The 22,485-nt window shown below is 43.1% G+C and overlaps 1 protein-coding gene across 3 annotated transcripts in view; it reads left to right on the top strand.

Moving 5' to 3' along the window:
* The window catches only part of DYNC2H1 (dynein cytoplasmic 2 heavy chain 1), a 669,732-nt gene that overhangs the window by 30,342 nt on the left and 616,905 nt on the right, over nucleotides 1-22,485 (top strand). For all 3 annotated transcript variants that reach the window (XM_073613106.1, XM_073613107.1, XM_073613108.1), the window contains exons 7-9: nucleotides 2,173-2,307; nucleotides 2,390-2,503; nucleotides 3,382-3,493. In XM_073613106.1, coding sequence (XP_073469207.1) covers nucleotides 2,173-2,307; nucleotides 2,390-2,503; nucleotides 3,382-3,493 — 361 coding nt within the window. The remainder of the gene's footprint in view (nucleotides 1-2,172; nucleotides 2,308-2,389; nucleotides 2,504-3,381; nucleotides 3,494-22,485) is intronic.

Below are 22,485 nucleotides of genomic sequence, written 5' to 3' on the forward strand. Positions count from 1 at the left end.
AAACAAAACAGTAAAGTTAGCCCAATGTTTTTGCATAATGTGAAAGATGAAGTTAGGCCGAGTAAATAGATACATAACATGTCACCCTTCAAAATTGTACACGCTCGTGGAATGGCGCCAAACTTCACTACTTAAAAATCCCCATAGGCGACGCTTTAAAATTTTTTACTGGTTACATGTTTTGAGTTAGAGGAGGTCTAGGGCCAAAATTATTGCTCTCGCTCTAATGTTCGCGGCGACGCCTCACATGTGTGGTTTGAACACCGTTTTCATATGTGGGCAGGACTTACGTGTGCGTTCGCTTCTGCATTCGAGCACATGGACAGGGGGCGCTTTAAAAAATTATTTTTTCTTTTTTTTTGTTCATTTTACTTTATTTATTTTGGTTTGACACTTTTTTCCAAAAAAAGATTTTTTTTGATCAATTTTATTCCTATTACAAGGAGTGTAAACATCCCTTGTAATAGGAATATGGCATGCCAGGTCCTCTTTACAGTGAGATGTGGGGTCAATAAGACCTCACATCTCACCTCTAGGCTGAGAAGCCTGAAATAAAAAAACAAAAACGATCCTGGCTTCGATCATAGAGGTGAGTCGGTAGAAGCACCGGAGGGCGGCGGGAAGGGGGGGATGTCCCATCTTGCCTCCCGTAAGAATGATCAAGCAGCGGTACAGCCGCTATCATCATTCTTATGGTGTAGGGAATCACCAGCTGAAAAAGCTGATATCTGAATGATGCCTGTAGCTGCAGGCATCATTCAGATATCCCCGCACAAAGTCAAGGACGTCATATGACGGCCGGCGGGCGGGAAGTGGTTAAAACGCATTTTTTTTTAACACAAAGTTGTCCATTTATACAATATTTCTAACACATAGCATGTACATACCAAAAATGACACCCCAAAATAGATTCTCCTACTCCTCCTGAGTACGGCGATACCACATGTGTGAGACTTCCACAGCCTGGCCACATACAGAGGCCGAGTATGGCCGAGCATGGCTGAGTATAGCTCAGCATGGCAGGGTATTGCTGGGTATGGCAGAGTATGGCTGGGTATTGCGGGGTATTACGGGGTATTGCGGAGTATTGCAGAGTAGTGCAGGGTATTGCAGAGTAGTGCAGGGTAGTGCAGGGTATTGCAGAGTAGTGCAGGGCATTAGAGTATGGAGGGATGGCTGAGAATGGATGGATGGATCCATGGATGTGACTGTATTTGTCACAGAGCAGCGCTGTGGGCACTACAGATCCAGCCCACAGCGCTGCTACCATCCGATCCCTCCCCCTCTCCTCTCACACTGTACCGATCGGTACACAGAGGGGAGAGAGGAACCGGCGTCATGACATGACGCCGGTTTGTTTACATGTGATCGCTCCGTCATTTGACGGAGCAATCACATGGTAAACAGCCGTGATCAGCGGCCGTTTACTGTGATCCATGATGCGCCGGGTCCTCTGGACCCAGCAGTCACGGATGTTCTCGGGTGCGCACCCCAGGGGGCGCGCAAGAGCAGGATTTTGGGAGGACGTCCATGGACGCCCTCCCTTAGCAGTGGTTCCACCGATTACCAAGATACCAGATACATCTTTTTGTGTGCAGCCATCTATCCCTCTCTATGCTTGGCCATTTGAACTTATGAGAATCCTAAAATATAAATTTTACATTAGCAACTTTTTGTATATACCTGACTACGTGGGGGTCAGACTGTTTGCCTTGTGCCATTGCCTCGGTGCTCGCCCAGGAAGTATTTTTTTATGTGTTTTTTTATGTGCTCACATCCAAGCAATTGAGGCCTGTGTCATCCTTCTGTGTGTCCTGAGGAAGCGAATCAGCGAAACGCATTGACGCATAGGGACTCCCTTATCCGCTACTACACAATAAAATGATTTTGAGTACAATGGTAGGCCGTATTTTGTACCAGATGTGAATACATGTTTTTAATCATGTCCATTTATGTGGAAATATCTATTTTTATATGTATAATAAAATATATATATATATTTTTTTTTTGTGGTCCAATTTGCCTTTAATTCTGATCCTAGGGGTTTGTTTTTGTTTTCTAATTAGTGTATAGGAATGTGGCAATGGAGTTATTTCACTACCTACATAAACCGTACAAATCTATAATGAATTTTATATTTAATAAATGAAGAATAACTATTGCTCCTTATAGGTGTTCACTATAAGAATCATGCATGAAAAGTTGGCCTATCTCCTGCCCACTGGTGAAGATCGTACTCAGCGATATGGGAAAGTGTTTGAACCTTTTTCTGGATTGAACCCAGTACATTACAACCCATACACAGAGGTAGTACAAAGCTGATTTTTTTGATCTGTTGCCTGTGTGATGCTGAACATGGTTCTGATGATGGTGTTTAACATTCTTGCAGCCTCTCTGGAGAGCTGCAGTTTCACAGTATGAAAGAATAATTGAACCCGCAGAGGAGAAAATAGCCAGCAAACTGAAATCCTACTTCTCTGAGATTCATGACAGTCCACAACAGGTTGGTATATGTGGCTGAAAATATTGATATAAATAGCGACTGGTAAGAGAAAAAACATTCCTTTTGAAGAGCTTTTTAGCTTAAAATATATTTATGAATTTTAGTTGAATGGTGCTGGATTTGACCCATCGCCGGGTCTTCATTGCTGTCTGAGACTCAGGTTGGTCTTGACTGACTGAGAGCTCTGCTTTTCACCTTGCCTACCCGTGTCTATCTTTTTTTTTTTTTTTTTTTTGTCACTGCTGGGCTAGGAGCAAGGTGAGATCTCCTAGTATGCCAGACAGCTTGGAAGACCTGGGAAGCATGGGGAGTGGGGGGGGGGATGCACTTTAAACATGGAGAAATTTATTTGGTGATATGTCAGTCATAGTTACATAGTAGGTGAGGTTGAAAAAAGACACAAGTCCATCAAGTCCAACCTTTGTGTGTGATTATATGTCAGTATTACATTGTATATCCCTGTATGTTGCGGTCATTCAGGTGCTTATCTAATAGTTTTTTGAAACTATCAATGCCCCCCACTGAGACCACCGCCTGTGAAAGGGAATTCCACATCCTTGCCGCTCTTACGGTAAAGAACCCTCTACGTAGTTTAAGGTTAAACCTCTTTTCTTCTAATTATAGTGAGTGGTCATCTGTCTTGCTTTATCCCTATTGTGGGGTCACCAGTACGGTATTTATAAATTGAAATCATATCCCCTCTCAAGCGTCTCTTCTCCAGAGAGAATAAGTTCAGTGCTCGGAACCTTTCCTCATAAGTAATATCCTCCAGACCCTTTAATAGCTTTGTTGCCCTTCTACTTCCCTAGATCACATGTAAATATTCTCTTCCCTGTTATAAGATATTTTTTTTTATTCTGTATTTTTTTTTTTTTTAGCTCCTGCAAGCTTTTCAGAAACATAAAGAAATGGTTAAGAGACCAAATATTGGGAAACAACTCATTACAGAAAGGGAAACTCTGCTGGCAAGACTCTTGGATTATATCAAAGGTAATGAAGTGTTTTCAGTCATCCAGCAATGCTGTTTTTTTCAGTGCTTGCCACAATGGTAACTAAAACCAGCACATTTTTATATATGGTGCATCTATGATATATTAAAGTGATGAAGCATTTTATCCTTGTTGTACAGTACAGGACAAACACAGGAATCGATTCATAGACCGTGGGTTATATGCTGCTACCTTCAGGTTATTGGACACTAGCAAAAGCTTTGCTGGGTCCACCCTCTAGTGTACCCATATAATTCCCATCATTTAGTAATGCTCCAGTTTTTTGTTTGTGTCCTTTTGGTGAATTTCTTACTTTTTTTTTTTTGTCACCAGATTTATTTTACCTTCTTTGGCTGAAACATCTATGAACACTGAATGCACATGCAGCTTGGTGTACATTTTTGGCATTGCCAACATGACTGAACTCCCACACATGCATAGGAGTAACAACATCTCAGCCCGGCCAATGAAAATGTCTGGAGATTAATATCTGGAAGCCGCCGAGCTCTAGATGTTAGTGGCCAGCGGGGAGCTCCGAGATATCGCAGTGCTGGAGAGAGGGTGGGTATAGTTCTGCTTTAAGGGTTGATTCTCACAGGTACCCTGGCTATGTGAATAAGTGATTTGTTCTTGGGGATGGAGCCATGTGTTAGGCTTGGTTCATACCTACAGGCAAGCAGGTAATTTTGCCTGCATTTCGGACATGCATAGATGTGAACTTAGGCTTACTCTATGGGGACACAGCGGCTGTATGAACACAGCCGTATGTCCTAATTTGGCAGGTGTGCAGGTGCACACTGTCTGCGTTCAGGGCTGTGCACCTGCACACACATGCCTGGGGGGAAAACCCTTTCAGGTGGGATGTACGGGCCCCATGATTCCTAACAGCAGCCCTGATGGTTGGCATCGTGGGTGCCAGAATCTGCATCCAGAGAAGGAAGCTGTAAAGACACTAGAGAGAGGGACATATACCCCTTAGTAATCAGTGTCTGTGTCTCCCGTTGGTGGTCAGTGTCTGCGTCCTCCTTGGTGGTCAGAGTTTGCGAACAGGGGGTGCTCTTTCTTAATCACCATCAAAGGGTAAAAAAAGAGGGTTAAGAGGTTAAAAAAAGGGTAATTAAACACACCTCTCTCAAGAACACTCTCAAGAGCTTGGAGCAGCAGCATCCAAGGAAAAGGCAACGAGATTATATCAATTTGAAAAATATTATAAAATACTGTATGCAAAACAGAACACTTTGGGAGCTAGAAGAGGATTTTACCCATGTGTATGCATACACACATTTACATGCATTTATGCGTCTTTACTTGCACTTATGCACTTGCACATTTTTACTCCAGATCTTTCAACAAGAGTATAAACATCAATTTAATGATGACGTCTGTGTGCAAGGGGCCTAGGACTCCTAGCTGCGCACTTCTCCCTGCTATTTTCTGCCAGAAAAGCAAGGTGATTATTTAACCCCCCCCCAATCTGCTGCTGGATTCATCACTCATCAGCAGAGGCACAGCCATTGAAACTTGGTTAGCTCTTAGCCCCGAGGTTACTGCCATTTTCTTATACTGGACATGCTGAACACCCTAAATCCACATCCATTGGATAAACAGGGGTTGGTGCTAAGTTGGTCTAAAGGGTAGGATGAACCCACATCCCAAGTTAAACTAGCTAAATGGAATTTGATCCTCTTACGGGACTTTAAAGGGAACACCTACTCATAGGTCATAAAGAGTATAGAAGATGTAAGATTGTATTCAAATGATAAAGTGTTTATTAATAGTATAGATCTTCAATTGGATCTGTGGTACATGGGGTAAATATGCAGCATACGTGATACATACAAGAAGATAGCAATACAAAGTGCAAAAATTCACAATCATAGAACTCCAATACACATGGAACACATATGCGGGGAGTATGGGGAGACAGTGGATACAGCGCAGGGAAAGACCCTCACTTAGCAATAGAGGATTACAGGCACTTGGGATGAGCAGGGGCATACAGGACAGACAGAGGGGAGTCTGCTACAGGCCCTGAGGAAACTCCAAGTATCCCTCAAGTTAATAGTAGTTCCTTTGTTCCGGAGCAAGGTCTAACACTGACACCACTCCTGCCTCCTTCCTCTAATCCTGAGGTCTATAAGGGATTTGGCGCTTGCCTGCTTTGCTCAGCTCTTATCTCCAGTTTACAGATGCTCTTCATCCTTGCCCAGTGATCTCCTGATATCCATCAATCCCACATCTTCCCTGGTTTGGTGCATCTCAACCTTTTAGTTGTATGCCGCCCTTATTTTTTGGCCATTTAGGTCATTTTCCCCCTGCTCAGTATTCTCTTGTACAACGATTTCACCTAGTTGGCTGTTAGGGAACCCCATTCTGGGGTTTGTGCACGTATCCCATCCTATACATCCTTCTGCCTGGTACTGCCTACGACATGCCACTTCGTACCCTGAAGTTTTTTTTGACCTTTTAAATCCTCTCCCTGTCAACTCTTGCACCCCCTATGCACTTCTTGCTGAAGATGTTTTTTCATGTCACCTGCTGGGGTTCATGCCGGACCTCCTGCCAAGCAGAGCACCCCTTTCATGGGTTTTTTATGAAAATTATCCTCCTTCTTTCTGTTTCCACTGACAGTTATAGTTTTGCCTTTGGTTTCCTTTCCTTCTGCTAACTGTGGACTGGGTAGCCTGGAAATTGGTTGTCTCCTTGCATGCCTGGTGCTCTTCTTATCACCTTTGCACAAAGTATGGCACAACACATAGTTTTCATTCACCTAGGGGATAGGGGTCAGGCATGATGTCTACAGCTATAGGCTACGTCTTACTTAGGAACCTAAGAACAAAATATTACAGCGCACACATGCAAAAAAGACATTTACCTCCTGCAAGGCTATTTAAAACACCTAAACATTTTCAAAAAACATTATCAAAAAATATGGGGATTTGGTCACACCAAATTGCTATATGGTGCTAAGAGCCCATTCACACAGGGACGACTTGTCAGGCGACCTAGTCGCCTGACAAGTCGCCTCCCGTTCTGTGCTATGGAACCGTTCTAAGGGGAGCGACGCAAGTCGCTCCGACTTAGAAAAAGGTTCCTGTACGACTTCGGGGGCGACTTTGGGCGACTTGCATAGACTTCTATACAGAAGTCGTTTTGCAAGTCGCCCGGGCAGTCGTGTGCAGGTCGCCTCGGTGAGGCGACCTGCAAGTCGTGTTGCCCCTGTGTGAATGGGGTCTTAAGCCCGCTTACTGTGACAAAGTACCCCATGATTAGTGGGTCCTACGCTATCCATAGAATGGGAGATCCTGCTTCTCTGAACCATATAGCAATATGGTGTGACCAAATCCCCATATTTTTTGATAATGTTTTTTGAAAATATGTAGGTGTTTTAAATAGCCTTGCAGCAGGTATATGTCTTTTTTGCATGTGTGCGCTGTAATATTTTTTTCTTTTGTATGGTCTTATGGCTGCACCATCTTTAATGCATCTTTTAGGGTGTGCCCCCAAAATATCTTGTTTGTTTTTTTTACTTAGGAACCTGCCCCTCTGCTCTTTATTTCCTTGCAGAGAGGTCCACCCTCCACTTTCACCCAGCTGGGTGGTCACTTTGCCCTTTTTTTTTGTTTTTTGTTTTTGTTAAGGCTTCCGCCATCAGGGAACATATTCCTCCTGTGGATGAGGTTGGATTCTGAGGCTTATACAGCACCTAGCTGTATACCCTTCCTGTAAGTGGAGCCACTGCTTGATTTTCAGTTTGTACATTTCTTCCAAATCATTTGAAGGTACTTCTACTGTTATCAGGTTGTTTGAGTCACTTGACCCTGTTGCTGTATTGTTGCCCACCCCTTGATTATTACATGGGGTTGTCCCATGGTTTATGAATCGATTCCTGTGTCCTGTACTATATGAGAAAGAGAATAGGAATTTTGACCTACCCAAAAAAATTCTGTATCTTGAGTACAGTAAAGGACACGTGTACCTTTTGTTTTCTTTTCTGTGATCTCTTTATTGCTTGCTAACAAAACTGAAGCCACACGGAGTAGGGTGGGGTTATATGGGTGCACTACTAGGGGGCAGACCCAGTGAAGCTTTTGCCAGTGTCCAGTCACCTGAGGGTAGTGGCATACACCTGTGATGTATGAGTTTATTCTTGTGTCCTGTACTGTACTTCAATATGTGGAAATTACAGATATGTCAAAATTTCCTATTTTAATATTGACTTAGGCTGGCCATACATTATACAATCTTCTTATTCATTTTCCTTTAAATTTACCTTCAACTATGTAGTGCAAGGGCCTGCCTGAATGCATACAAACTTTAAGTGTTCAGGTTTTGCCTCAAATTATTATATGGCTTTGGTAAACCTAAAGGAAAATTGTACCAGAAAATTGTATAATGTATGGCCAGCCATCGCTGTGATTGTCGCTATATTTAGAAGATGCATTCCCTGTTAACATGTGTGTTGACTTAATTGGGTAGCATTCATTACCGTTCAGTCTATATGTGGCCCATCCTTTTTTCCATGGGAGATTTGAGTCTTGGTAACATTCAGCATATTTATTATATGACCAATGATGCATTAGCCAGCAGAAATCGTTTTTAAAGATTTCCCTTTTAAATGGCATAATGTTCATTATATCCGTCGTTCGTTCAGTGCACCCAACTTCCCTGTATTTTCCATGTCCAGCATTGCGAATGAGGATTCCAGCCTAAAATCCTCATCTGCATATTCTGTATTGAAGCAAGTAACCACTAGCTGGTATGTAAATAGCATTGGCAAACAGTGGATTCATACCTATCTAGGAAAGCGAGTATGTCTGGATTTCAGTGTTTTTTATAAATATGCTTAACGATACAGCAGGGGTGCCCAACCTTTTTGAAGAGCGAGGGCCACTTAAGCGACTTGGTAACCGATCACGGGCCACAATGAGCAGAGCGGGTGGATGACAGATCCCTGTTCACTCTGCATATGCAGAGCAGACACAGCCCGCTCTAAACTATGGGCCCTCCAATCTCCCCTTCTGTGTTTGTGTTTTTTTTTTTTTTTTTTTTTTTTTTAGCAGTTCGGATTTGAAGTAGACGGGTATAAACAGACCATCCGTTTACATCTGATGCCCTATAGAGTTGAATGGAGGGTCCGATAATGTGAAAGGGGCTGAAGGCTACTTTCACACTGATGCGATGCGTTTTACCTGTACATAGAGTGCAGTACAGTGCACCTGTGGCATTCCTGCGGGTTAGCTGCACTTTGCTATAAACTTTTATTATACCCTGCAGATGTGGTGCACTTTCTGAAAGCACTCCGAAACTACTGCATTATTGCCCACAGGTCATAACAGAAGTCTATGGCTCAGTGCAGGTAACCTGCAGGTACAACGTGGTGTGGTGGATCAGTTTAAAAGCAGCCCAGTAACCACTGCAGAAGAGATTTGCCCATATATACACTGTGATTTTAGAATATAAACTGACCTTTAATAATAAGTTTTCATTCAGGATTCTCCCTTGCTACAGGTATTGCTGGCTTTTGCTGTCCCAGGCGGAGTGCAATTGGTATCACTCCTGTGACAGGAACCGGCGCTATACAGGACGCATTGGCTTATGCGGCTCTGCTCCCTTTGCAGCCATGCTTTCTCTAGCGCTGGCTCCATTCAGAACACCTTTGCTCTGGGATGGCAGGTCCGGAACTCACGATCTGGGCTTGCCGACCCGCCATCCTACAGTAGGAGGTCACGGGCCATATTAGAGGGCTCCAGCGGCTGGGCATCCTTCCCATTCAGCATATAAATTCAAATGTTCTTTTTAGGACTTTGACAGCCAGTGACAGTTTTTGCATTTGGCCACTTGATGGTGCCAAAGAGTTGCTTGCTCTGATTGATTTGTAGTTATAAAATCAGAGGTACACTTCTGCCTAATGAAACAATAAAGTGTATCTCTAGTGGAAATTAGGCCTTTGGTTTTTCATGCAGGCATAGCTGTATAGGGCCAGTCCTCCCTACTCCTTTTGTCAGTAACCTAATGATCCGGTAAACCATTTTTCCTGTGTTTTTTTTTTTTTTGCAGTGCAGGCATTTCTCAAACACGGTCCCTACAGGCTCTCACATATGGAAAGCCTGATCTTTGAGAGTGTCAGCACTAAGTACAGTATAGCCGTTTCGTCACAGCCCCCAATATTGCCTTGGAACATCAAGTACAGGGATGTAGGCTCGCCCACTCCACGTGAGGAGCGCTCTGAAATCGGATTGCAGTAGTTACAGAGACCTCAGATTACTGAGCAACTGTGGTCCTATGAAGTTTGTCAAGTTTTTTCACTTAGGCCGGGTGCACACTGCACTGACACGGAAGTCGCACTACTTCCAATCCGACTTTTCCCTGCGACTTTGGATTTTTGAGGGGGAAACCCCACAGCAATTTTTTTTTTTTTTTTTTTAAATGCTGTGGGGTCCCCCCAAAATCCACACTCGACCTTTATAAAGCATGCTGCCTGGCAGGTCAGGAAAGGGGGGGCGCGACAAGTGAGCACCCCCCCCCTAGACTACACCAGGCATGTGGGGGTCAACATGGGGGTGTGGGTGCTTTGGGGCGGGGGGGGTCTGCTCCCCCCACCCCAAATCACCTCATCCCCATGCTGATGGGGACAAGGGCCTCGTCCCGAAAACCTTGGGTGGTGGTTGTGGGGGTCTGCCGGCAGGAGGCTTATCGAAATCTGGAATCCCCCTTTAACGAAGGGGGGCCCCAGATCCTGGCCCCCCTAATGTGAACCTGTCACGTCGCAAGGGGGCGGGGTCTCCGGGTGACATCACCGGATGGCCAAGCTCCATAGCTATATAAGAACTGGCAGACGATGGAACTGACACAACGGCAGGGGGCCAACATCGGAGGATTTTTTTTTTTTTTTTTGCAAGTTGGCGGTGGCAGAAGACATTGGCAGAGGGAGAACACTGGAGGAAGAAGACTTCAGAGGAGGGAGAAGACCGGAAGAAGAAGAAAGCGGTGGTGGAACCGGAGAAAGAAGATTCATGGGAGCTACAACAGGGGGCATTCTTTATTTTTAATAAAGGACTTGTCAAAAACTATGTCTGTTTTTTTCTTATTGATGCTTTTTTTGGTGGATGAGTAGGGGTACAATGTACCCCATACTCATTCACATAGAGGGGGCCCGGGATCTGGGACTTCCAGATTTTGATATGCCCCCCTGCCCGCAGACCCCCACAACACCGCCCAGGGTTGACAGGAAGAGGCCCTTGTCCCCATAAACATGGAGACGAGGCCTTTACTGACCTGCTGGGCTGCATGGATCTTGGGGGGGGACCCCACGCCGTTTAAAAAAAAAAAAAAAAAGTTTTGGCGTGAGGTTTCCCTTCAAAATCCATACCAAGACCGTAGGGACTGGTATAGTTTTGAGGGGGGGGGGACCTGTGGCCTTTTCACAGCGGCATTTACCCTAATTTTAATTCTCAATAACATTGGTGATCAGAACAATTAAAGCGGGTGAATCTCCCTAATGGGGACACATACAGCTAAAAAACAGTGGTTCTAACCTCTTACCACTAAAGGTTGGTAATGCTTTAAAGTGGATGTAAACCCGCATTTTTTTTTTTTTTTTAATGTCATAATATAGAGTATAAAATTTCCTATCATTTGAGCCCAGTCTTGCCACAAAGAGTTAATCGTTAATCCAGCTCTGAGCAATCCTCTTTTATTGTTCAGTGAGATAAATCTGGACAAACAGAGAAAAACTTTGTCAAATCCTCCCCTTGCTGTGAGTGACAGGTGATTTACATATCTCTTGCACTAGCCTAAGACACATGCACTCCTTTCTTCAGCAGCTCTGCAAGGATTGGCTGTTCCACACCTCAGCATGATTTGGCATGCTGAAGTCATGTGGTTACTTTCCTGTGTTTTCACTGGATGTTAGAGATCATAGCAGAAGTTCAGTGTAAGAAATACACAGGAGAAAAATGCATATTGACAAGGGGAGTGTAGAGGTGGGCGGGGAGTCTACTGACATCACGACTCCACCCACCGAGCTCCAGACAACAGACCCACCCACAGAATCTGCAGTTTTTCGGCTCTCATAACAGACAGAGGGGAGACATTTGACAGGTAAAGATACATGCAGGAGGCATGTCTATCCTTATAGTTAACCCCTATGGCAGTAGTTTAGAAACAATGACATTGGGTTTACATCCACTTTAAGGCTGCTTGCACAAGGGGACATCTAACTGCTGGGCGGCCCTCCCGATATTTTAGTGTCCCCAGCCCTGTTGCTTGTCTGTGGTCTGGGCATTTGTCCCTGAATGCATAGGGCCCCAAATGCGAGTACCACTTTGTAGGGTATTCAACCACAGCCTGCCATAGAATTTGACAGACTGCAGGCTGGGCACTGCACCTGTCTCTACTCGGTGGCCAGTGCACCAAAGAGAAGGAGGGACATACCAAAGAGGAGGGCACAGCAGCTAGACACCCCGTGTGCAAGGTGCCTTCAAGTGCATAGGAATTTAAATGGCTCCTTGGGATTCCAGAAGATCCTTTTTAACTAATCAAAATATCTTTTTTTCGTGCTAAAAAATGGTCCCTCTTTAATTATAAAATAAAATAGTAACTTTTTTTTTTTTTTATTGAGCAAAGTTTGTATAGTATACAATACAAATAACCCCTAAATGATCTCCTAAATAAAAACTTTACAAAACAGTAAAAAAGAGTTCTAGTCATACAAGTGTAAAATTTGCAACGGGTACAATTAAGGCAGAGCACTCAATCCATGTGGTCTAAACTCCTAGTGTACCATAGTAATTATATAGATAGGATCGGCCAATTATGGATTTTAACCATAAATCACTAGTATCATATCATTAATGCCGCGTACACACAAGCAGAATTTCCGTCGGAAAAAGCTTGGCTTGCATACACACGGTCACACGAAAGTTCGCTGAACTTTCGAGCGTCAAGAACGCGGTGACGTACAACACTACAACGAGCCGAGAAAATGAAGTTCAATGCTTCCGAGCAAGCGTCAAATTGTTTCAGAGCATGCCTAGGAATTTTGTGCGTCGGAATTGGTACAGACGATCAGAATTTCCAATTGGAACTTTTTCCAACCGAAAAACTGAGAACATGCTCTCAATCTTTTGCTGGCTGGAATTCCGCCAGCAAAAGTCCGATGGAGCATACACGGTCGCATTTTCCGATCAAAAGCCCTCATCGGTCTTTTGCTGGCCGAATTTCCGATCGTGTGTGCGGGGCATAAGAGTACTTACCATTATCCAGATTGTTGTTGGTCAAATTGACCTATTACCATTGTATTAAAGAAAGTGCTGTGATGTAGAGTCTGGGCATTCCTTATACCATACAATTTCAAAATTCAATAAACATAAGTAAAATGAAACAGAATCCTGGTATGTGTACTTATTCACCTATTATGTGACCCTTGTATTATCAACAAGTGTATAAGATCTTTGTTACAAAAGAAAGGAGCAGTGAGCTTAGCCCAGGAATCTGTCTAGAATTAACTGCATAGGGACTAAGCCAAAGATTTCCAGCCAGTGATTCCAAATTTCAAAAATGTATTAGAACAGCCCCTGTGCTGGTAGAGTAATTTCCTATATAAGAGAGGCATTTAACATTTGTTTAAAAAAGACCAAAAAGTTGCAGTGCTATGCTAAAACAATATACCAAGATCAAATAAACAAAGCTGCCAGCACCAATGGTCCTGTCACCAATGACATTCCCCTGATGACGTCATCTGTGACAAAACATGTAGGATGAGGCCATGGGAATCAACTTAATCACGCACCAGTGATTGGTTGGTATGAAACGGTCTACCTATTTTCAAACTTGTTGAGTGGTACCAATACATACAGTGCCTTGAAAAAGTATTCATAGCCCTTGAAATTTTCCACTTTTTGTCATGTTACAAACAAAAACGTAAATGTATTTTATTGGGATTTTATGTGATAGACCAACACAAAGTGGCACATAATTGTGAATGGAAGGAAAATGATAAATGGTTTTCAACATTTTTTACAAATATGTGAAAAGTGTGGTGTGCATTTGTATTCAGCCCACCAGATTCAATACTTTGTAGAAACACCTTTCGCTGCAATTACACCTGCAAGTCTTTTTGTGTATGTCTCTACCAGCTTTGCATATCTAGAGAGTGACATTTTTGCCCATTCTTCTTTGCAAAATAGCTCAAGCTCTGTCAGATTGGATGGAGAGCATCTGTTAACAGCAATTTTCAAGTTTTGCCACAAATTCTCAATTGGATTTAGGTCTGAACTTTGACTGGGCCATTCTAATGCATAATTATGCTTTGATCTAAACCATTCCATTGTAGCTCTGGCTCTATGTTTATGGTCGTCCTGCTGAAAGGTGGACCTCCGCCCCAGTCTCAAGTTGTTTACAGAGTCTAACAGGTTTTCTTCTGATTGCCCTGTATTTGGCTCCATCCATGTCCCCATCAACTCTTACCAGCTTCCCTGTCCCTGCTGAAGAAAAGCATCCACTCAACAAGATGCTGCCACCACCATGATTCACGGTGGGGATGGTGTGTTCAGGGTAATGTGCAGTGTTAGTTTTCCTCCACACATTGCGTTTTGCTTTTAGGTCAAAAAGTTCAATTTTGGTCTCATCTGACCAGAGCACCTTCTTCCACATGTTTGCTGTGTCCCTCACATGGCTTCTCACAAACTGCAAATGGGACTTCTTATGGTTTTCTTTCAACAATGGCTTTCTTTTTGCTACTCTTCCATAAAGGCCAGGTTTGTGGAGTGCACAACTAATAGTTGTCCTGTGAACAGTTTCTCCCACCTGAGCTGTGGATCTCTGCAGCTCCTCCAGAGTTACCATGGGCCTCTTGGCTGCTTCTCTGATGAATGCTCTCCTTGCCCGGCCTGTCAGTTTAGGTGGACGGCCACGTTTTGGTAGGTTTGCAGTTGTGCCATACTCTTTCCATTTTTGGATGATGGATTGAACAGTGTTCTGTGAGATGTTCAAAGCTTAGGATATTTTTTTTATAACCTAACCCTGCTTTAAACTTCTCCACAACATTATCCCTTAGCTGTCTGGTATGTTCCTTGGCCTTTCTGATGCTGTTTGTTCACTAAGGTTCTCTAACAAACCTCTGAGGGTTTCACAGAACAGCTGCATTTATACTGAGATGAAATTACACAAAGGTGAACACAGTGGTTCACAGTGGTGAACTCTATTTACTAATTAGGTGACTTCTGAAGGCAATTGGTTCCACTAGATTTTAGTTGAGGGTATCAGAGTAAAGGGTGCTGAATACAAATGCACGCCACACTTTTCACATATTTATTTGTAAAAAAAATTGAAAACCATTTTATCATTTTCCTTTCACTTCACAATTATGGGCCACTTTGTGTTGGTCTATCACATAAAATCCCAATAAAATACATTTACGTTTTTAGTTTTTTAACACTGTATACACTATATTGTCAAAAGTATTGGGGCACACTTTAATGGCATCCCAGTGTTAGTCCGTAGGGTTCAATATTGAGTTATGTTTGACCATTCCTCCAGAAGCGCATTTGTGAGTTCAGGCATGGCTCGCAGTCTCCACTCTACAGTAATTCATCCTAAAGGTGTTCTATTGGGTTGAGGTCAGGACTCTCTGCTTGCCAGTCAAGTTCCTCCACCCCAAACTCGCTCATCCATGTCTTTATGGACCTTGTTTTGTGCACTGGTCCAAATCATTTGGTGGAGGGGGGAATTATGGTTTGGGGTTGTTTTTCAGGGGTTGGGCTTGGCCACTTAAGGCATTAGCATACTAAGACATTTTGGACAATTTCATGCTCCCAACTTTGTGGGAACAGTTTGGGGATGACCACTTCCTGTTCCAACATGACTGCGCACCAGTGCACAAAGCAAGGGTGGGCCAACTCAATATTGAATCCTACAGACTTAGACTAGGATGCCATTAGAGTTCATGTGCATGTAAAGGCAGGCAATACTTTTGACAATATAGTGTGTTAATGTGGGTGTGCACTTTTATTTTAATAAAACGGATGGTTTTAAAAGCTGCTACACTATATGGGGTTGTATCCTTTCTTTTCTTCCTATTCTTTTTTAGTACTTTTCTCCTGGTCAACTCAAAGGTTACAGCCAGAAACAGAGGCATTAACCTCAAAAGTGCTGATGACCAGTTTTCAATAATGATCATACAGTATTAATCTGGTAAGCAGTTTGGATGTGTTAGTTGGCACAGTGCTGAGAATTGTTTCACTCACTGGCAAACACAGAAGTTTGGAATACATGTACAGCCGCATTCACTTGTGTGGGCTTTTGATGGACACTTTTTCGATGGCACAATTTTAATTGGATCTGATTTCAGTTGATCACAAATTGTTTAATGCTTGTGTAATTTTTACCTGATGTGGGTTTTCAATGAAGGTTTTTTGTGGTTATTTGTATGAATTTGTCAGTCACTTTCGCACATGTTTAATATGTTTGAATTATTTATTTGCACAGATTAATTTTGCTCTTGGCGTATTTTTTGTTGCATAGTGCTGCAACTTTTTGGTCTTTTTTTTTTTTTTTTTTGCATATTGTTTGTTGGGTATTACAAATATTGGTGCTGGCAGCTTTGTTTATTTGATTTTACCCAAGCATAGTGACTTTTAGGTTTTTTATTTACTATTTGTTTCCACAAATAAGTAGGAGATGCTGGTGAGATCCATTTTTGAGCAATCAGAGCCCTTTCACACCGAGCCGCCTATAGCGTCGGCGGTAAAACGCCGCTATTTATAGCGGCGTTTTACCGTCAGATTTGCGGCGCATTTCGGCCGCTAGCGGGGCGCTTTTACCCCCTGCTAGCAGCCGAGAAAGGGTTAAAACTGCCCGCAATGCGCTGCAATAGCGGCGTTTTGCCGGCGGTATCCCAGCGCTGCCCCATTGATTTCAATGGGGAGCAGCGGTGGAGGAGCGGTAAACACACCGCTCCTTCACCGCTCCAAAGAAGCTGCTGGCAGGACTTTTCCTGACGTCCTGCCAACGCAGCGCTCTGGTGTGAAAGCCCTCGGGCTTTCACACTGGAGATAATGCTGCAGCTGTTTGAGGGCGGATTGCAGGCGCTATTTTTAATGCTATAGCGCCTGCAAAACGTCCTCGGTGTGAAAGGGGTCTAAGTGCTACAAATAATAGAGTAATGGCAGTATGCACATATGGAATAAACTGTTCTTCATCTAATCAGCCTAAAATATATATCTCTTAGGTTCATATTGTAGATTAACGGAAAAAAAGGTATTGATGGCGTTCAGAATGAGTATCCAGTATTAAAAAAGCTTTGGACATTTCCAAAGCATATGGATCATTGTACCCGTGTTTACCGCACATCTCATGCAAAATTACAGTACACAATGATCAACTCCAGAACCAGCAAACCAACAGAATATTTTTGAACCTGTTGACTCCTTCATAGCCACCTCCTGCAAAAAGCCTGCGCCCCTTCTAGCAGGCTGTCTGGACTATGTAGAGTGAGATTGAACATAGTCACCTGTCAACTCTCTCTCCGCATACTGTCTCCTGGATCTTTTACTGTGTTACTAGAGGGCACTTGGAGCCCACTGGTTATTATACAGATGTCATTTGGAGTGGGGGAGGTCTTTCCGTCTGGGTGGGTGGGGATGTTAGTGTAGGAGTATAGGGATATCTGTCTGGAGGGGCTGAAGGTGGGGGGTGTCTGTGGGGGTGGTCTGTCAGTGTATGAGGTGAGGGTCTTTCATTTTGGGTAGGTGGTGGTCCATTACTATGGAGGGGTGGGGGGCTATTTAGTGTGGAGGTGTCCATCTTGGAGGGTCTATCTGGGTGTCAGTCTAGGAGTCGGGCGGGATCTGCCAGTAGGGGGATATCAGTCTGGGAGAGTGGGGGTAGAGCTGCACGATTCGTCAATAATCGTTATCGCAATTTTTTCCCGTTGCCATCTTGATAAAAGTGTTTCATGATTCTTGCTATGCAAAGAATTCTCTCTGTTCTTCTGAAGCTCAAAAGAAAGGAAGAAAAAACTGGGCAGTCTGCCAAGAATCAGAACATTCTTTAGCAGTGAACTTAAGTCTAAACATTGTAACAATTTGTCAATGGAAGAGACTTCCTGTGTAAATTAAGAAAGTTATATTATGAAAGTAAATACTAAACCTTTTTCTGACATTTGTTGGTTTCAAGTTAAAGTCATTTTTTTTTTTTTTTTTGCTAGAAAATTACTTAAAACCCCCAAACATTATATATATTGTTTTAGTAGAGACCCTAGAGAATAAAATGGTGGTTGTTGCAATATTTTATGTCACACTGTATTTGCGCAGCGGTCTTTCAAATGCAATTTTTTTGGAAAAAATTACTTTAATGAATTTAAAAAACCCAAAAAACTAACCAGTACAGTTAGCCCAATTTTTTTTGTATAACGTGAAAGATTTTACGTTGCGGGAATTGTGAGAGAATTGTGATCTTTTTATCCTAAGCAAAAAAATGTTGATTCTCATTTTGGCCAGAATCGTGCAGCTCTAGTGGGCGGTGTTTGTCTGGAGGAACGATACACAGTGATAAAATACACGCACAAAATTTTTTTTAAAAATAGAAAGATAACTATGTGCCGGTTTACACCAAAACACGGTGTGGGAGAGGTGCATTCTGTGTGTGTTTCCCGCACCACATGTGATACTGCTGCCCTTGCGATTTGCATGCATGTGCCAATGTATTGGTAACGGCACCCCAAACGTGAGTTGCAAACTCAGCACCATGCAGTTTAATGCAGTGTGTTTTGAAAAAGCAGTGCTTCCACTTATTTTTTCATGTTCCAATGTGATTTTTAGCCTCTTAAAATGAATGGGCTGTCAAAATCGAAGCACACTGGAACGTGCAGGATCACACAGGATTGCACATGTTCTAGTGTTAACTGACTCGAAATGAAAAAACTAAACTGCTATAAATACACTCCCAAACACCCTCTCTAATAGAGGTAAAAAAGACAAGGTCAGTTTTGTGTTTTTGTTTGTTTTTTCTCTGAAGCAGCCCAAAGAGAAAACTGAAAGTTTCTGCACAGCCTAATTTTGGGGCGATATCGGTTTAGCCAAAATCACTCCATTCATCACTAGCTGAGATGAAAGGCTTAATTAGAACATCATGGTTATCAACCTAACCAGCCATGAGCTACAGAGTTTATACAGGCAGGGAGAGCAGAGAGGAGAAAATATAAAGAGAACAGTAGAAGAAGAGGGGTGGGATGGGAAAACAGGGACACTCTGCACGGCCTATCCGAAGAGAAGAAATTTAGGTCAAATAGACCTTTGGCACATTCCTATATGCTAGAGATTTTCATATTTATGATGATCCAGGATGTTTTTAATTTAGTAAATATAAATCGACTTCAGATAAGCTGTGGCAAACCCAGATGCCAGAAAAAATAAATGCCATCAATTTCTGGGAAGAACTCGGGATATCTAGGATTATGTTATTTAAATGGAAATTTTAATACATTTTTAGGTGAGTATTTCTTTTGTGTTCTACCGTTTACCAGAAAGTAATTTTCATATGACTTAATGTATTTTTCTTCATGTCAATAAATCAGTTTATGTGAAATCCCAACACGTGTTGATAAGAATATTTCAGCTGATTGCATTAACTTAGACCTTTAAATAGATATACGTTTTAATGTGCAGAGCAGCTTTTCTTAACCTTTTTGCAGTCACCACATCCTTTAAGAGTATGTACGATCATGAGGCGCCCAGTCTAAGTAAAAAATGTAACTGCTCCCCTTCACATCAGATGTTGCCCCCCCCCCATTGCATTAGAGTATTCCCATCACATAATTATCTGATCCCATTAGAAGGCCACCCTTCCCCTCAGAGCCCATCTCATCACATCATAGTCCCCATCACAGAGTTCCCTCTTTTCATCAGAGCCCTGCCTTAATCCAGCAGCATGGCAGAGGGCAGGAGGTGGAGTAGGTCTGGATGGAGGTGCACTTCTGTCCTCTTCTGATGGCTGGATCAGTGTGAGGCATAGCCATGGTGTAGGCAGGAAACTGTTGTGTCCTGGCCCTAGAGGTTCATAGGTTTTTATGATGCTGGTTGCCAGCCCACCCTTACCATGGCAACCCATTACATTGATTGAATTTTCCTATGTTAACTGCACCCCCAGTTGAGAAACCACTGGTATAGAGGTTTATGCAGTCAAATGCAGCATGCTTTTTGGAGCTTTCAGGAAAAATGGCTTTTACTTGAGGTCAGTTTGAGACCTGTTTAAAGTGGAGCTAAATTTACCTTACTTTCAACAGTCTTATGCTATCTTCATTGGCCAGTGCGGGACGCATGCGCAGGAGTCTGTCATCCTGGCACACAGGGAATGTGCTAGCAATGTAAGCTGAGCTGCGCATGTCTCGGAAGAGGAATAAGCAGTTCTGCATTGTGTATATGATGACTGCACAGGCCCACCCATATTTTGGGAGCATTGGAAAGTGAGGAAGAGAGCTGACTACTGGGGCTGGAGGGGCGGGGGGGGGGGGGACTAAGTTATATAAAGCTTATGGGCAGTGGTGGCTGGTGCTGGAAGATTTGAGGGTGCATGGGTGGGCCCCTCCAGGTCCACACTCGCCTACAGCGGCGCCCTCCAGCTGTCACGGCTCCTCTGGTGCCCGGCGCTGCAGCTTCTGTCTTGACCCGGACTTCTTTCCGGGTTCTGGGTCTTCCTGTTCTTATTGGACGGGAAGCAGCTGGTATTTGCTGGTATCGCAGGGTGGGAGGGCTCAAGGTGCAGTGCTCTGCGCCCCCAGGACAATATGAAACTGGCCAATTGGAGCCTTGGGATGTGGTCACGTACCTGTGAGGGGGTGACGGACCTGGTAGAGACCTGTTGGTTTGACGCCCCACACAGAGCATGGCCACATAAATGGGCTGGGGGGGGGGGGGGCTGCGCCCCTTGTGGACTGCTTATGGGTGGTCCATTGCGAGCACAAATTTTTTTTCTTTTTAATATCCTAGGGTTCAGCGTTTAAATGTGCATTTTTCCCTTTTAAAAGAAAGTATAATCTTATTAACCACTTGAAAACTGGATTGTTACATCTCCTACCTGTCCAGACAGAAATTGTCCAAAAAAAAACAGTTTCCCTTAGATTCCGTTAGAAAACTTTTCAAATAAAAAAATCATTCTTGATAAATTTAAGCCAGTATGTATTCTGTATTTATTGTCCCATCCGCGCTGCACTCCATGAGCGCTTCAAGCCTCGCTTTCAGATCGCTCTATTGCAGGGTAGTCTTCCCGGTCACGATTGCAGACTGACAGCGTCAGTAAGGGACTGGCCTTAGGTGATACTTGGGGATGAAACAAATCTTTCTACATAAGTTGTACCTCAAATTGCTGAATTTATAAGCTTGTCTGAGAGTTACAAAAAAAGGGGATGGAGAGCTGAAGTTAGACTCTGCAGAGCTCAGTGAGGAGAACTCTGAGAGCTGATTGGAGAAGGGACACACACTCCCCCTCCACACAGCACCCAGGACAGAGCTGAGGCTGTGAATCGGCTAGAGGTTCCTCCACGTCACCATTTTTCTCTTGGTGTCAGGAAAACTTGTCAGAAGTGATTCATGCTGATAGCAGAGGAATGAAGCAGCAGACAGAATTTACACTTTGTGCTCTTAATTAAGACAAATACACACTATAGAGGGATATGCTTTGTTCATATTTCATGTCTGAGGTTGACAACCACTTTAACAACCCTGATGTACTGACTACCTATCTCATTTCTCTGGGCCTCAAAATGCCAGGACTGTACAAACACCCCCAAAATTACCCTTTTTGGAAATTAAACACTTCAAAGTATTTAGTAAGATGCATGGTGAGTATTTTGAAGTTGTAATTTTGCCACAATTGTTTGTATAATAAAGAAAGTAAACAACATTTGATTTTTTTTCTTGAAGTTGTCATTTTAACAAGTTCATTTTTACACACAGAATGGGCATACTTACAATTGCACCCCAAAACACATTCTACTCCCCCAGAGTATAGGGATCGAGACCCAAATTCGAAAGATCACCTTTTAGGCTTTCAGCACGTCTAATTTCCTGACTACCTGTCACATTTCATAGTTACATAGTTAATCAGGTTGAAAAAAGACACAAGTCCATCAAGTTCAACCAAAAAAATAAATGAATACAATCCCATATACACAAACCTACACCCACAGTTGATCCAGAGGAAGGCAAAAAACCCCAGCAAAGTATGCTTCAATTTGCTACAGCAGGGGAAATAATTCCTTCCTGATCCCCCGAGAGGCAATCGGATTTTTCCTGGATCAACTTTACCTATAAATGTTAGTACCCAGTTATATTGTGTACATTTAGGAAGGAATCCAGGCCTTTTTTAAAGCAATCAACTGAGCTAGCCAGAACCACCTCTGGAGGGAGTCTATTCCACATTTTCACAGCTCTTACTGTGAAGAAGCCTTTCCATATTTGGGGATGATTTGGAGTATTTCTAGACGTATAGAGTGCCCCCTAGTCCTCTGTGATGACCTTAAAGTGAATAACTCAACATCAAGTTCACGATATGGACCACTTATGTATTTGTACATGGTGATCATATCCCCCCTTAATCTCCTCTTCTCGAGAGAATAGATTCAGTTCCTCTAATTTTTCCTCATAGCTGAGCTCCTCCATGCCTCTTATCAGTTTGGTTGCCCTTCTCTGCACTTTCTTCAGTTCCCCGATTATCCTTTTTGAGAACTGTTGCCCAAAACTGAACTGCATATTCCAGATGAGGTCTTACTAATGATTTGTACAGGGGCAAAATGATATCTCTCTCTCTGGAGTCCATACCTCTCTTAATACAAGAAAGGACTTTGCTTGCTTTGAAAACCGCAGCTTGGCATTGCATGCTATTATTGAGCTTATGATCCACCAAAACCCCCAGATCCTTCTCCACCATTGATTCCCGAAGTTGTACTCCCCCTAGTATGTATTATTTCTTGAGGCTCTAATGTGCCAGTACAAG

This window comes from Aquarana catesbeiana, linkage group LG02 (genome assembly GCF_042186555.1).
Source record: "Aquarana catesbeiana isolate 2022-GZ linkage group LG02, ASM4218655v1, whole genome shotgun sequence".
Classification (NCBI taxonomy): Eukaryota; Metazoa; Chordata; class Amphibia; order Anura; family Ranidae; genus Aquarana; species Aquarana catesbeiana.